At 37.2% G+C, this 15,356-nt stretch overlaps 3 protein-coding genes across 3 annotated transcripts; 2 read left to right on the top strand and 1 right to left on the bottom strand.

Annotated features, from left to right (window-relative positions):
* Nucleotides 1-1,710: 1,710 nt before the first annotated feature.
* On the top strand, nt 1,711-6,920 carry LOC111492720 (regulator of G-protein signaling 1-like). The gene is made up of 11 exons (XM_023142149.1): nt 1,711-1,959; nt 2,570-2,690; nt 2,783-2,843; nt 2,954-3,038; nt 3,150-3,223; nt 3,474-3,665; nt 4,182-4,270; nt 4,449-4,687; nt 5,154-5,278; nt 5,916-6,037; nt 6,128-6,920. The coding sequence occupies exons 1-11, from the start codon at nt 1,883-1,885 to the stop codon at nt 6,335-6,337; spliced, it is 1,395 nt and encodes a 464-aa protein (XP_022997917.1). The 5' UTR covers nt 1,711-1,882; the 3' UTR covers nt 6,338-6,920.
* Nucleotides 6,921-7,264: 344 nt separating this feature from the next.
* LOC111492945 (very-long-chain 3-oxoacyl-CoA reductase-like protein At1g24470) lies at nt 7,265-9,368 on the top strand. Its single transcript, XM_023142487.1, has 3 exons — nt 7,265-8,115; nt 8,793-8,862; nt 8,942-9,368. Exons 1-3 carry the CDS (start codon nt 7,466-7,468, stop codon nt 9,218-9,220), a joined length of 999 nt encoding a protein of 332 aa, XP_022998255.1. The 5' UTR covers nt 7,265-7,465; the 3' UTR covers nt 9,221-9,368.
* Nucleotides 9,369-13,504: 4,136 nt separating this feature from the next.
* LOC111493119 lies at nt 13,505-14,733 on the bottom strand. The gene has a single exon (XM_023142739.1). The coding sequence runs from the start codon at nt 14,598-14,600 to the stop codon at nt 13,839-13,841; it is 762 nt and encodes a 253-aa protein (XP_022998507.1). The 5' UTR covers nt 14,601-14,733; the 3' UTR covers nt 13,505-13,838.
* Between the last annotated feature and the right edge of the window lie 623 nt (nt 14,734-15,356).

The following is a 15,356-nucleotide window of genomic DNA, read 5'->3' as shown; positions in this document are numbered from 1 at the left end:
TGTTAAAATCATCCAAATGCTCAGCCATTGAGATGCCTTCCTTGTAGTCAAAACGGAAGAGTTTCTTCTTCAAATAGAGTTTATTTTCCACACTCTTCTTCGTATATTTCGCTTCAAGCTTGTCTCATAATTCTTTCGCCATGGTAACCTTCATAAATGGATATTTCTGATCCTTGCCAAGACAGGATCGAATAATTCCACAGGATTGTCGATTTAATTTCGTCCATTCTGCTTCTGTCATGTCTTCAGGCATTTCCTCTTGGAGAGAAACATCGAGGTCTTGCATGACCAGCAAATCGCTAACTTCGTCTCGCCAAACACCAAAATTATTGGTTCCATCAAATTTCTCTATTTCGAGATTGGAACTCCACACTCTCGATCCAGGTCGTGATGGTTCTGCCATTTGCAATAATTAATGTGGATGAAACTCAAAAACACAATTCTTGAAAATTGAATTTCAAGAGAATAAACACGATTGTGAGCACGTCTAATGGTCGATGAGGCCTTTTGGGAAGCCGAAATGTATTCCTCTTTCCAGCTCTCTTCTTCGCTACGTTATGGTTCACTCACATACATTTGCCAAACCATTACGTTTCGTTGTCGCAGAAAGGATGGAAATTGGCATTGCTGCTTTTGATAGCCTTTTTTGTAACTCTGAATGAACAAAATTCTGCTGTTTGTGGTGGCTTTTTGAGTGCAGAGATTGATTGATGCTGTAGATGCAGCTTCTTGTGTATATGTTTTGGAAAAATTTTGATGGCTTTTCCTTCTGTTCATTACGACAAGCTTCTTGGGTTGCCTCCTCCTGTACTTTAAACATTGTTTATGGAATGAAAGTGTTGAGTTGGTAGTTTATTGTGCAGCAAGTTCTGAACTTGAGGCCTCCTTGGTTAATGGGAATGCATTGTCCTCTTCACCATGTCGGGATGAAACATTTCTGTATAAGGATGTGAAATCTCTCTTTAGTAAACGTGTTTTTAAATTGTGAGGCTGACGGCGATTTGTAACGGGCCAAAACGAACCATATTTGTTAGCGGTGAGCTTGAGCTATTACAAATAGTATCAGAGCTAGACACTGAGATATATTCCAGTGAGACATTGGGCTCTCAAAAGTGGTGAATTGTGAGATCCCACATATTTTTTTATGGGTGTGTAAACCTTTCCATAAGACTCGTTTTTAAATCATGAGGCTAGACAATACATAACGGGGCAAATAGACAATATATGCTAGCGGTGAGCTTGGACTATTACAAATGGTATCAGAGCTAGACATCGGGCTAGTGAGGATGCTGGGCTCCCAAGATCGGTAGATTGCGAGATTCTACATCGGTTAAAGAGGGGAACAAAACGTTCCTTATAAGGGTGTGTGGAAACCTCTTCCTTGCACACGTGTTTTAAAATTATGAGATTGATGGTGATATGTAATGAGCCAAAATGGACAGTATCAGCTAACTTGATAGGTTACGTGTACACGTGTTTACCAATTTAAATTATGTCCAGGCTATCAAACACTTGTCGTATAATAGAGGAGAGAATCATTGAATTACAATAGATGCGGGACGACATGTCGTCTAGAGCAAGACACGTCAGCACATCATCCCCGGTTTAGTCAATAAAATGAATTTGAATACTCAACAATATGAGCTTTTAGTCAAACTTCAGTATGACGTGGCAGTGGACTCTGCAAAGTGAAAACGAAGACGCCCCTCGAAGTAACAATAACAATTATTAATCTAATTTTGCGAAGAGAAAAGGATTGAACGAGAATGGACTGATGATGTCGAAATTTTCTCATGGATCAGAATGATTTCTTCAAGTTGTTGATTCGTTGCATCAAAGGAAGGAAGGTATTTGTCTGAACGGATGCAAAAGCAGTAGCAAAATGGCGCTTTGTGCCGTCGAAGGTGGCTGCCCCAGCGATTACGTCGCGATAGCTTTTGCTGCTCTTTGTATGACTTTGTGAGTTTCTTTCTTTTGCTCTTTGATTGATTGTTTGTTCCTGATTCTGCCAGTTATGAAGTGATTTGCTTCTTGATTCTCTACCCTCATGCGTAAATTTGGTTGCTGCTCGCCTTTTAACTTGAAACGATCCTATGTGTTCTTCTTTTTGTTCCTATTACACTTTGTGAGCGTTCGTTCCATTGCGGCCTGGTGTTTGAGTTGTGTTCTCCTCTCCATGAGTTTTTGGTCTATTGGAGAGGATTCTAGTGAATCCTGGCTTGTCTGAGTTGTTTTCTTTTAGTATTTGATCATTTTAATTCGAAGCTGAGTTCATTATATCTCTCTTTCCTCTCTCTCAGTCCAACTTCTATCTTTTCTTGGATGAATTTGGTTTTAGTTCGTTTACATGGAACGTCATTTCTTCTAAATAAATGGAATATATCTTTATTTTGTTGTTGAATAATTGGTTCTTCTTCATTGTTGATGAGTGCGCTATGCAGTATTACCTATTAGAACTGAGCTAGTTGCTCGTTGAAGGCTAAGCTCTTCCCACATTTGCTCCTGTTGTTTCATTGCTAATTTGTCTGTATGAATCGGGCTTTACATTATCCCACTTTCTTGCTTTCAGGCTGATATTTCGATCGATATTACCATACGTGATTTATAAAATTCCTCTTCCCAAAGGCAGCCGTTTTTGGATTCCAGTAATTCAAGTTTTTGCTAGCCTCAATCTTCTGCTGTCAATTGTGGTAGGCTATGAAACTATGTGTAATTACTCCATCTTTTTTCCATTTTGCGATTTGAGGTGTAATTTATGCAACTTTTCTGTCTCTCTGTTCAGATATCTCTAAGTTTCCTCAAATTAAAGAGGCGAAGGTGGCGGTCTTGCTATATTTGGGCAGGTTTCAATACTTTTATCATCATTAGAATTTAGAAACTCCATATCAAATAGGGTTCTTAAATGTTTGTGATTACTTACTTCCCAAATTTTATTTTCCATTTCTTGCTTCAGTGTGGATTGAAGGTCCCCTTGGATTTGGTTTGCTGCTGAGCAGTCGCATAACACAGACCTTCCAGCTATATTACATTTTTGTAAAGTAAGTAGATTATAGGTTATGGAATAGAGGACTAGAAAGCTCAGAGATTCTTCTATCCCCCTCCCTTTCTAATGGTTTGTTACATTCTTTTGGATTTGAATTTTGATTCAGGCGTCGTCTACCACCCATCAAAACATACATCTTCCTTCCACTTATTCTATTGCCATGGATTTCCGGGGCTACATGTGAGAGTCCTTTTTATTTGGAATTTATATATATGTATATATTCTTGTTTGAGCACTAAAATAACGAACTTAATTACTTTAGAACCATTGTGCACGAAACATCAACTTCATTCACTTACTTGACGGAAATATTTTATCTTCCACAATATATGGTATACATGATGTAGATATAATACCAGTTCATGATATTCTTTTTGTAATTTCTGATGAGAAAGTTATGGAAACAAGAATATTTCATTTTTGGCTGCAGTTATCAATGTCAAGAAGCCTCTAAATTACAGGTGTCACATGCGTCCTCAGTGGATTGCTCCAATCATGTCTCTCCATATCCTATATGTTGCCACTTTAATTGTACTTACATGGGCTGTTCGTCACATAGAGTTCAGGTTTGATGAACTTAGAGATCTGTGGAAGGGAGTAATAGTCTCAGCATCTTCTATTGGTATGTAGGGGTTCTGATTTTTTTTTCTTCTTCTTTGATTGGCATAGTTCATGATGAAGAAATTTTTTTATTGTTTGTATACCAAACCTCAGCTTGAACATGAAAACTTAATAGGTGCCAGTCAAATAGGTCTCTTACGAGAGCCTTTTTCCCTAAAAGTTTCATTATCTTATCATCCAAATAAAAAGTATTTACATTTTCAATGTGCACCTTCAAGAAATTTGTTTTTTTTTTTTTGAGAAAGCTCATAAGACCTAGATTCAGAGGATAATTTTGCTTTACTGCATCTCACACTTAAAAAGGCTTCTGTTACATCTTTGAATTTTTTAGTGGCATTTTTTTCATATTTACCTTGTATTTTCCCCAAATCGTCAATGATTGTCTTTTATTATAAAAACTAATTAATATAAAGAAGAATTTACAGTCCATTCTATTTACTGGCAAGCTCTCTTGTCCAAAGTAAATATATGCTTAAATACTGTAAGACTCAAAACTTGGGGTTGTTTTTTCTTCCAGGAGTTTGGCTTTCTGCCTATATTACAAATGAAATCCATGAAGAAATCTTAGGACTCCAAGTTGCCTCTAGATTTCTGCTATTAGTCATGGTATGGCATCTGTGCTGCTTTACTCATTTTCTTCTCCCCGTCCTAACCAGCAAAGAATTTTTTTTTTTTTTTGGTACCTTGCTTCCAAATATAAGATGGTATTAGTATTTCACTTGTAGTCTGTCATTTTTCAAGTCTTATGCCAATTTACCTAACATTTCCCAGGCATATTTCACAGGCAAGTATTCTTGTGCTGACTTTCTTCTCTATATCAAGCTCACAACCGCTGCTTTCTCAAATCAGTTTGAGAAAAAGGGAAAGCCTTGAGTATGACTCAATGGGTCAGGCTCTGGGCATACCAGATAGTGGATTGTTACTACAAAGGGAACCGGAAACAGTCATGGATCCTAATGAACCACTGGAGAAATTACTTCTGAACAAAAGATTTCGTCAGTCATTCATGGCTTTTGCTGACAGGTATTAATTACTCTTGTATTTTTCTGTAACAGAGAGCGAAAAAAGTTGAAGATTCAACTTGAAGATGGTATCAGTAATTAATTTGTTTGAATGCGCACTATGATTGAGGAGTTTGTTTGCTTTGACTTTGTTGGGGGGATTTGTTAGTATCGAAGGTTTTTTATATGAGTAGAGGGAAGAGGTGATGAGAGAGGGAGAGAACACAGGTGGGAGTTTGCGTCAAGCTTTTGGTTCAAGGAGTACTCAGATACCTTGAAATACCTGAGCCCAATCTGTTTCTACTTGTGTTTTTGTGTGCCTTGGGCTATTCAACATAATTTGTCTTTGTTCAGTTATCTGCTTCCTTACAACTGTTTTTCATGTAAAACTCTTCGAGGTTGTTTTCTTTCAACTTCTAGAAAAAACTAGGGTTTAATTACGTGAGATTTTACCATACTACTCTATCCTTTTTCTTTCTCAATTGCAGTTGCTTAGCTGGGGAGAACGTGCACTTTTATGACGAAGTGCATGAGCTAGGAAAACTGCCTCTGGATGACCCTGTGAGAAGAATCTATATGGCAAGACATATAATTGACAACTACATAAGTCCAGGTTCGTGCACTTGGATCTATTGAAACTTAACCAGTAATGCTCCCTTTCAACCTAAAGTTCCATTATAATGTATGCTTTCAAGTAGAGTAGAAATTTTTATTTTTATTGGAATACATTGAGGATGTGACTCCTTTTGAAGATGAACTAATTTTCAGCTGAGGGGGCTAAAAAATAACTCTTTCTTTGGTCAGTATAATTCTTAAATGTTTGGTCATTGTGATTTCAGTTATAATGTTGAAAACAGTTAACGGTTGTCTAGAGTACATACTTTCCACCAGCATTAACCTCCTACCTACTCACATAGTGTCACTGTACTCACTTTGATGTTATTTATTCTTAAACTAATCAAACTCCTTTAACCTTTTTTCAAAAAAAAAAAAAAAAAAAAAAAAAANCCTTTAACCTTTTTTAAAAAAAAAAAAAAAAAAAAAAAAAAGTCAGCGTTATATGCCTTTATATTTGGTCATTATCATATTTTATATAAAACCTAAACTCATGATTTTTTGTTTTGTTCTCTTTTGTGTGGGGACGGAACGATCAACAAGGATGAAACTTGATTTTATTTAGGCCTTTTCACTTTTGAACTTAAAATGAGCTCTGTTTTTATTCAAAGTGGCATGTTCCATTCATCCAACAGGTGCAACAATGGAGGTGAACATTTCTTACCGATGCCGTCAAGAGATTTTGACAACGTCTGATCTGGCTGATCCCAATCTCTTTAATAACGCACTAAATGAGCTGATACAATTGATAAAGATGGTAAATAATTCTATTGCACCTCTCACTTTCATTTTCCACCCTTTTCAATTCCATCACATCTCTGTATTTGTTCTGTTTTTTCCATTGAAGAATTTGGCAAAAGATTTCTGGTCGTCAATGTTCTTTCTGAAGTTAAAAGAAGAAACGAGTATGAGATCAAATGGGCGAGAGATTGAACAGATAACGAGTTGGAACCTCTCTCCTAGACTGAGTTCTGTACAAGGCGCTGATGATCCTTTCCACCAAGAGCAATTTCCAAAGGGCGCTGGCCATGATAGTACTTACTACTCGGACCACTAAGGTCCTAGGATTTGAAATCTACAGATCGGCATTGTTGTTGCCTTTACATCTCAAGATTATTAATTGGTTCATAGCTGAAGTGTATTTCCTTCTTCTAGCCTCGAAACGGAATGAAGTTGACAGAGAACTAAAAGTGTTTGTCATTAATCTCTCCCCACGTTAACAGCAAGGCAAGCTCAGAGTTGAAAGCGGAGGGATGGAGCAGATAAATATGTGATTGCCCTCATCTGTTAAAGAAATAAAACAAAAGTTTGTCTTCATTATGTGTTACGACCTTCACATGATGTAAACGGTAACTGAGGGGATGCACCGTGAGCAATTAATGTAACGGAGGATGCAGAATTATCATCTTGGGTTTGATAATGTAGTGGTCCTTCTCATAAGGAGTTATGACATCGGCGATTTCTTTATCTTGCAGGAAATATGGTAACTTTTGATGAAATAAAGCACTGAAAATTGACAGGTGGAAGGACTGAATCACGAACTAGACCCACTTAGTTTTTCAAGAACCCTCCAACTTCTAGGTACAAAATTTAAGATCGATCATAAATTTCATAAAGTCGTCTTCAACTTTTTTATTGCACTTATGAACCATTGATGGCATTTACTCCTTAACTCTGTACATATGAGCCTCTCTAATTTTGTTTGAAGAAATTACTCCAACAGGACAGTTGTAACTTCATTAGTTGCATATTCAGGAAGGAAGCTCTGTGTCAGTTTTCTCTCTGATTTTACCTCTAATGTCGTATGGTTGGTGGCCTTGTTCATATTTAGAGTTATTTAATCTTCCAAAGCAAAACCGCAAGCATAATAAAAACATTTCTTCGGTCTTTTAACATTTGTAAGTCCCACTTCATTTCTTTAGCATCCATACAAATGGAAGCATTATGGAAGCATTTCTTGTTTTGGTTGAAGAGGTTCGTATACATTTCAAATAACGAACTAACGAAAATGACCGTTCGTCCGAAGTGGGTAGTCAAATAGAGTTTCCTTTCTCTACTCTCTCTAGTCTCTACCCTCCTATTTTCTCTCTCTTTCTCTCTCTCTCTCTTGTTATTGAGGAACCAGTTATGACCATGAAAGTGAGGCGAAGGCAGGGAAAATAAGAGGAGGAGGAGAAAGCGAATTATGCACACAATGAGGGAGACATTCTTTCTGTTACTCTCCACTCAGCCCATTTGGCTTCTCCTCCTCTCCTTGCTTGGTTTCTTCACCATTCTCAGGCACTCTACCACTGCTGTTCAATGGGTTTTCAGAGTCTTTCTCAGACCCTCCAAGGACCTGAGATACTATGGCTCTTGGGGAGTAGTCACCGGAGCCACCGATGGCATTGGAAAGTCATTTTCCTATCAGCTAGCCAGAGCCGGCCTCAACCTTATACTGGTGAGCAGAAGCTCCACCAAGCTGAAGGCAGTTTCTAAGGATATCCGATCTCAGTTTCCTAATACAAAGGTAAAGATCATCGAATTGGACTTCACAGAAGATGATATTAGTGCTGGTATGGCAGAGTTTAAGAAGGTGATTCAAGATTTGGACGTGGGGGTTCTGATAAACAACGTGGGGATTACATATCCAAACGCCAGTTTTTTCCATGAAGTGGATGAGAAAGTCTGGATGAATGTTCTTAAAGTGAACGTGAAGGGCACTACTTGGGTTACCAAAGCTGTTTTGCCAAGGATGATTACTAAGAACAGAGGAGCTATTGTGAATATTGGCTCTGGAGCTGCTGTTATTGTTCCTTCTCATCCTCTCTACGCAATCTATGCTGCTACAAAAGCGTAAGTAATCAAGTTCCCAACTTTCTTCTTCAGTTTATTTTCTTGTTCTTGTGCTTGTTCTTTTTACTTTAAGTTATCAGGAACTCGTAATCATGGAGGGACAGTAGTGGAAAAGAAATCCAGAAAATTTGAGGAAAAAAACCCATCTCTTTCTATCTCTTCCTGAGAGAAGAACTGATTACTGAGATGTGCCTCCCTCACCGCCCACTTGCCTCAGCAGCTGCCCATGTCTTCCTGCCAAACCTACTTTGAGAAACTGTTAACTTCTCTGCATTTTGAGATTAAGAAAGTACAGGTACAGGTTTTGGCAGATGGGTTCGGTTTGTATTAAAAGAACGTGCTGTTGACTGATATATATGTAGAATCGGCTTCATTTTCTTCTTTACCTTAATGGCTAAAGCCTACCGCTAGTAAATATTATCCTCTTTGGGCATTTTTTCTCGAGTTTCTCCTCCAGATTTTTTTTTAAAACGTGTTTGTTAGGGAGATGTTTCAACACTCATTTAAAGATTACTTCGTTCCTCCCTCCTACGGACGTGTGATCTCACATATTTAATGAAGCCCAACTCTTTGTTCCAACCACACATCGATTCCACCTTTCTGATGGTGGGATAGTCGAAAAGCTCAAAAACTTCCATCTTGTTGATGACAGAATCTGGTGGGTTTTTTGTTTTCAGGTACGTGGACCAACTCTCAAGATCTCTACATGTGGAATACAAGCATTGGGGAATTGATGTGCAGTGTCAGGTTAGTATAACAAGAACTCATTTTGTTACAACTCTGCTGAAAGCTGAAGTTTTTGTGTGATTTTTTAAAAAAAATCCAGGTGCCATTGTATGTGGCAACTGAAATGGCGTCGAGAGTGGCGTCGGTGAGCAGAGCGTCGCTGTTCATTCCATCAGCCGATGACTATGTGAGTGCTGCAATTCACAGAATTGGATACGAGCCACGATGCACCCCTTACTGGGCTCACTCGCTCCAATGGTGCTTTGCTCGTCTTCTCCCGGAGGCAGCACTCGACATGTGGCGACTCTCCATTGGCTTGCATAGGAGGAGGAAGGGATTGGAAGCCATGAAAGGGATTGAAGGTTACAAACAAGAATAAAAGCAACTCTGTGAAGGCTACTGTTGCATTGCAACTACAAGATATGGTGATATAGTAAATGTGTTGTAATAGTCATGAATGTGATGAGTTGTTCAATAAGGTGATATAATATGGTTTGCTTTCCCTTCAATATTGCCAAGCTCATTCACGTCTTGTTGGTACTGTGACCTGTCCTCTTAATCCGAGCATGATTCAATTCTATAAAAAAAAAAAAAAAGAATTTAGTCGCTTATTTTATAAATAACTTTTTGAATTTTAATTTTAATTAAGAAATAACACTAAAATTATGGTGGATATATAGCCACGAAAATAATAATTCAACCATGTTTTACTCCAAATGAAAGCTCAATAATGGAAAAGATTAAGAAATGAAAGGTGAAGAGATAGCCACGAAAATAATAATTCAACCATATCTCATTTCTTATTTCAAATAAAAAGCTTAAATTATGAATGCTGACTCATCAATTATTAATGCGACTCAAACGGTTAGGTCAATTATACTAAAATGAATATAAACTCGTGTCAAAAGCTTTAAATGTTTACAGAATTTAATGTGAATATTAATAATTTGCTGGTAAAGAAAATAAAAAGGGTTTTCAATTATGTCTTAAATAGGGGCAATTCCCATTTGTAACAAAAAAAAAAAAAAAAAAAAAAAAAAAAAAAAAAAAAAAAAAAAAAAAAAAAAAACAAGTGGTTTTAAATTTGTGTGATTCACCAAATATATGTACCTAAAAATATGGTTTTTTTTTTCTAATAATGCTAAACCTCTTATTTAAAAAAAAACGTGTTAATTATTCTTAATTTATTTTATGCTCACTTAATTAAAAATTTGATTAAATGGCCATCTTTATCCAATTTAAATAATAAAAAAATTATTTATGTTTTAACTTAGATAATTACGGATCGCACCTAAATAGTTTATCTAAAATATTCTTAAATTTTTAAAAATTTGGAATAGCACCTTTAAATTTTAAAATTGTTTTACGGTAAATATATGAACCAACATCATTTATGAACACTTAACAAATTATTTTTAAATCTTTTAATATTATTTTTTATAGTTCATGAATATTTCAAAAATATGGTAAAAAAAAAAAAAGATTTTTGAAGTTTTTTTTTAAAGGAGACTAAGAAAATTATTGAAATTAAAGGTATCTTTTAATCCCTTTTAAAAGTTTGATACTATTTTTTTTTAAAAAAAAATATTAACCATAACTAATGATAAAAATAATTTTTTATACAAAATGTAAAGTTTAACAATATTTTTATTAATTAATAAAAATATGCGTGAAATCAAAGAGGGAGCTCCCTCGATCTCGAATGTAGACTCCACTCAAGAAAACATAGAGTAACTTGTGCGCTCGATGTCTTTCGTAAAACAAGAAATTCTAGCTCTTCGGATATTCCACTGATGCCTCGATAGATGTATCGATTGCCAAATACTAGTCTTGCAACGGTACGATCAAAAAGGGAAAGGAGAGCAATTCAAAGACCTATCTAGAAACACACAATCAAAGGATGAACACAAATTTGGGAGAGTAGAGGGACTTACCCCATAAAGAATTTCTTTGTCGCAGTCAGACTCAGAGATGAATCGGACGACGAAGAAGGGGCTATGATGGAGCCAAGGACGTGGCGGGTTACGTTGATTGTTGGGTTCACTGCATTTCTTCCCCTACCAATCAAGTCAATTTCGACAATTCATTTGAAACATCCCCACAAATTGGGTCACTTCGGTACGTCCCCACAAAGTTAGGTCGTTGATTTCCGCAACCCTTGTCTCGATTCTAAACTTCTCTTTGATTGTTCTGAAATGGGTTTGTGTTAATTTTCTCCGACCCCCAATGGACCTGAAGAAATACAGCTCGTGGCCGCTTCTGACCGGACCCACCGATGGTATTGTCGAGGGCCTCGCTATTCAATGCTCTCAGAAAAGTGCTTGATCTCATCTTGGTGGGTCCAAAGCACGAAGAATTTAGAAGGGTTTCGGACCCGATTCTGTCAAAATCAAGGATGGATCTGTTCAATCGACTCATGTTGAACACATCAGTCTCAGGTACAATAATATGTTTATGAGCTTTTCTACATGAAAGTGGCAATTCAAGCATTGTTTTTATGCATTTGGGTCAAGAAAATGTTCTTAATAAGGTTTATACACTCTAGAATGTTTACAAAGAGCCAAACTAATTGATTCAGTATCTGAAATGAGTGCAATAACCATTCATTTTGTTTCATGTTCTAGAATAGTGGGATCTTTATTTGTTTTTCCTTCTTTATGGACATGGACTGGATCATATTGGTTTCTGTACTTTATGCCATAGCATTCTTGTTTTGGTAGTTTTGAGAGTGTTCGGTTCTTTTTTAGGTTTCTTTTCGGGTTTTTTTTCAAATTTTTTAAAACGCATCTGTTATGAAGAGGTATCCACACCTTTATAAACAATGCTTCGTTCTCCTCCCCAACCGATGTGGGATCTCACAATCCACCTCCCTTCTCCAATCTATGTGAGACCCCCCAATCCACCACCTTCGGGACCCAGCGTCCTTGTTGACACACTGCCTCGTATCCACCCCTTCGGGATTTAGCCTCCTCGCTGGCACATCGCCCACTGTCTGGTTCTGATACCATTTGTACCGGCTCAAGCCCACCACTAGCAGATATTGTTCTCTTTAGGCTTTCCCTTTCAAACTTCTCTTCAAAGTTTTTAAAACGCGTGCTAGGAAGAGGTTTTCAGACCCTTATGAAGAGGTTTTCAGACCCTTATGAATGCTTCATTCTCCTCTCCTACCGACGTGAGATCTCACATATGTAAAGTATTGATATGAACGGAGTGAAAGATTAAAGAGCTTAGAAGAAATCATCTTAAAAAGTGTAAAGCCATTCAAAAGGTATATGAAAATCACTTCTAATAAACTCCTTATGAACAATTCATGTTCAAATTTTCATTAAAATCACTTCCGAACATACTTAATCACATTTCTTTAGCAGTTTTCAAAGCTGTTTGTGCCATCAGATCTCAAATTGCTTGGCTATCTGTGGTTCTTACCGTGTGTACTTCAGTGATTACTATGGAGTTTGTATCACATCTTTATTTCAAAATGAGTTTTTCTCCATCAACTAGCCATGGGTTTGCTGCTATATTTCATGATTATGAACAATATTTCATTTCATCCATCATGAGTTCTAATGACATGCAAAGCTTCACTCTGTGTGCAGTGACACATGAGAGTGACATGAAGTTTTCTAATAAATGATATCATCCTGAGTTGAGCAATAAGTTCTTATATAAACTGGGTCGAGTCAGGTTCGGAAAATCATTATGAGTTAAAGCATATAAAGTCCATGTTGCACTGCTGCCTTGTTTCTGATAGGAATGCTATCAGTTTCATATTAGGTTTGATTCAATTGTAGTTTAGAGTGGAATTCCTCTGCTTGATGTTCATGTTAATCCTAGGCACTACTAGTGTTAATGCAGGTCCCATTACCTTTGGGCTACAGAAAGATGGCATGTAACGACCCGATTATCGATGCTTCGAATCATAGGTTGTCATGTACCCACAAAGTTTAAAAGAGGTGGTAAATTTTGCTATGTTTTTGTAAAGCAAGAAACACAAGAAACTTATGATATGACTAATGCAAATAATAATCACGGGTTATCACCCCTTGCAACTGCATGTCTCTATGTCACGATCGTACTTTTTCAGCTATGCTGCGTCGTGATTTTGACATAGTTGTCTTAAAATACAAAATAGAGACATCTTAATGAATGACTCTTAGAAGCAGAAGTAATGAGTTCAAATGAGTTATAAGGCAACAATGGTTGCCACTACCACACTTGGTCCCATCCCATTTCACTCCTATCTTTGTTTCTCCGTGATTTGCTGTATGCAGACAACTTGTGATCGGAGATCATTACTTTAGATTCATAACTAAAATTTCATAAAACTCACATTAGAACGGAAACCCTCCTTAACAGATGCATTTTAAAAATTGTGAGGTTGATAACGATAATAATAAGCTAAAACAGATCTTTAGACAACTAATTTTTAGAGTCAATCACTAGTGTGCCAATAAGGAAGCTATGCTCCCAAGGGAGATGGATTGTGAGATCCTATATCGGTTAGAAGGAACAAGACAAACTTCTATCTAACAGACGCTTGTATGAAGCTTGACAACAATATGTAACGAGTCAAGGCAGATGACTAATATCAATAATAATTTCAAAAAAAAAAAAAAGAATTATAGTTATTAAAACAAGCCAATAAATGGAATTAAAAAAAAAAAAAAAAAACACAGATGGACAAGAAAGAAAACAAGGAGGAATGTGTCGGAAAGGCAATAAGTCCATGACGTAGCGGTGGGACCACGCCATGTCATCCAAAAGTGGTCCAATCACGAATAATTAACCCAAAAAATAATTCTAAATTAACCCACTAATAATGCCTGTTGGAACCCTCTCACCAGTTTCTTTCAATCCAGCTGTATTCCCTTTTTCTTTTCCTTCCTTTTCTAATACATTTTCCCAAATTTAATCATTAAATAAAATAAATTAAAATAAAATAAAACTCTTTTTTTCTTCCGTAAGTAAATACACAAATCATAACAGTAATTAAGGAATTACGACCGTTGGATGGCGTCCCTCCTTTTCCGGAAGACAACCTCCGTGTCCAATCCAAAACCGTCGATCTTCCCGACGCGGACCACCGCCGATCTCCGGAACAGAGCCTCCAACGGCTTCACACTATGCAGATCGTTGGCGGAGTACTTATCCGTATGTCCCGATAACGCTACATGTAAGACGCAGACCCCGCCGGGCTTCAACGTCCGCTCGATCTCCGCCACGAATCGGTCCGGGTAGAGCGCGTGATCGAAAACATTGGAGAATTCGAAATCGAAAGTGTGGTTTCCGAAGGGCTGGTTGTGGAAATCGCCTTCAACCACGAGCGGCGGGTAGGGCACCAAGTCCATTCCGATGGAATCCGAGACTCCGATCTTCCTCAATGCCTGCACCTCCTGCCCGACCCGAGCCCCGATACAAAGGGCTTTCGAATCCTCGGACAGAAGCCCTTCCCCCTTCAAACCCTCGAAGAATCGGGAGAATACCTGGATCTTCCGGTCCCAATCGCGGGTGGTCCATATCTTTCGGAGCTTCGGGTCGAGGGTTTTGTTGAGCTGCTTCTTTATGTAGCGGTCGTAGGAAGTGTAGCCGGGTCGGATCCTTAAATCGGAGGGTTGTGGGGTGGAATTGTCGGTGGCCGGAGTGGAGAATCGGTGGTAGTAAGGGCGGAGAGAGAGGAGGAGGAGGAATGGAAGAGAGAAAAATAGGGATAACACAAAGTATTTAGATATCTGAAGAGGCTTTGTTTGGATTCCTTTCATTTCTGCACGACAAAGCTGCAACCAAAATCTCTCTCTCTCTCTCTCTCTCTAAAAGCAACCTTCTGAGCTCTTCTTCTTCCCCTTCCCTAAAGACCTGCACAAACCAAAACAGATGCTTACACCAAGTTGACCACTTTTTACATAAAATTACATATATATAATATATATATTGTTTTTTTTTTAATTTTATTTTATATATAAGAATGTTTTAAGTATGATGGGTGGCAAAATGGGGAATTAATGAGGGAGACGCGGTTTTTTGGTCATTTGGGGCATTTTGCATGGGAATTTGGACAACACATGTCTGCACATGCCTTGCTTTTATATCACTCCTCTACCCTTTATTTATTAATAATTGACAATTTTTAATTACTTTTTTTTTAAATTTTCATTCAATGAGTGTTTTGGATTTAAGTGCTTTTTATTTTTATTTTTATATCAATTCATTATTTTTGTATAATAGAATAATGCACGATTATATTCATAATGACGGTGTCTCAGTGGATATATATGTGAAATCCAAGTAAACGAGAGGTATGTGAACAAATCGAAATCACGTCCAAATTAGAGTAATCTTGAAGATATAATGACGGAAAAAATTCAATAGCTCGTTCTCAGTAACTCGAAATAGATTCTTAAAATTTATTATTATAACTTTTTATTAGATTCTTTTTTAAATCATACTTTTTTTATTGGATAATTTATTAAAGGAAGCGTAGATTATGGAGTAAATAGGAGAATTATCAATATTAATGG

Source organism: Cucurbita maxima, unplaced genomic scaffold, assembly GCF_002738345.1.
Source record: "Cucurbita maxima cultivar Rimu unplaced genomic scaffold, Cmax_1.0 Cma_Scf00001, whole genome shotgun sequence".
Lineage (NCBI taxonomy): Eukaryota > Viridiplantae > Streptophyta > Magnoliopsida > Cucurbitales > Cucurbitaceae > Cucurbita > Cucurbita maxima.
Note: the sequence above shows the minus strand (reverse complement) of the source record. Positions and strands in the feature narration are given on the sequence as shown.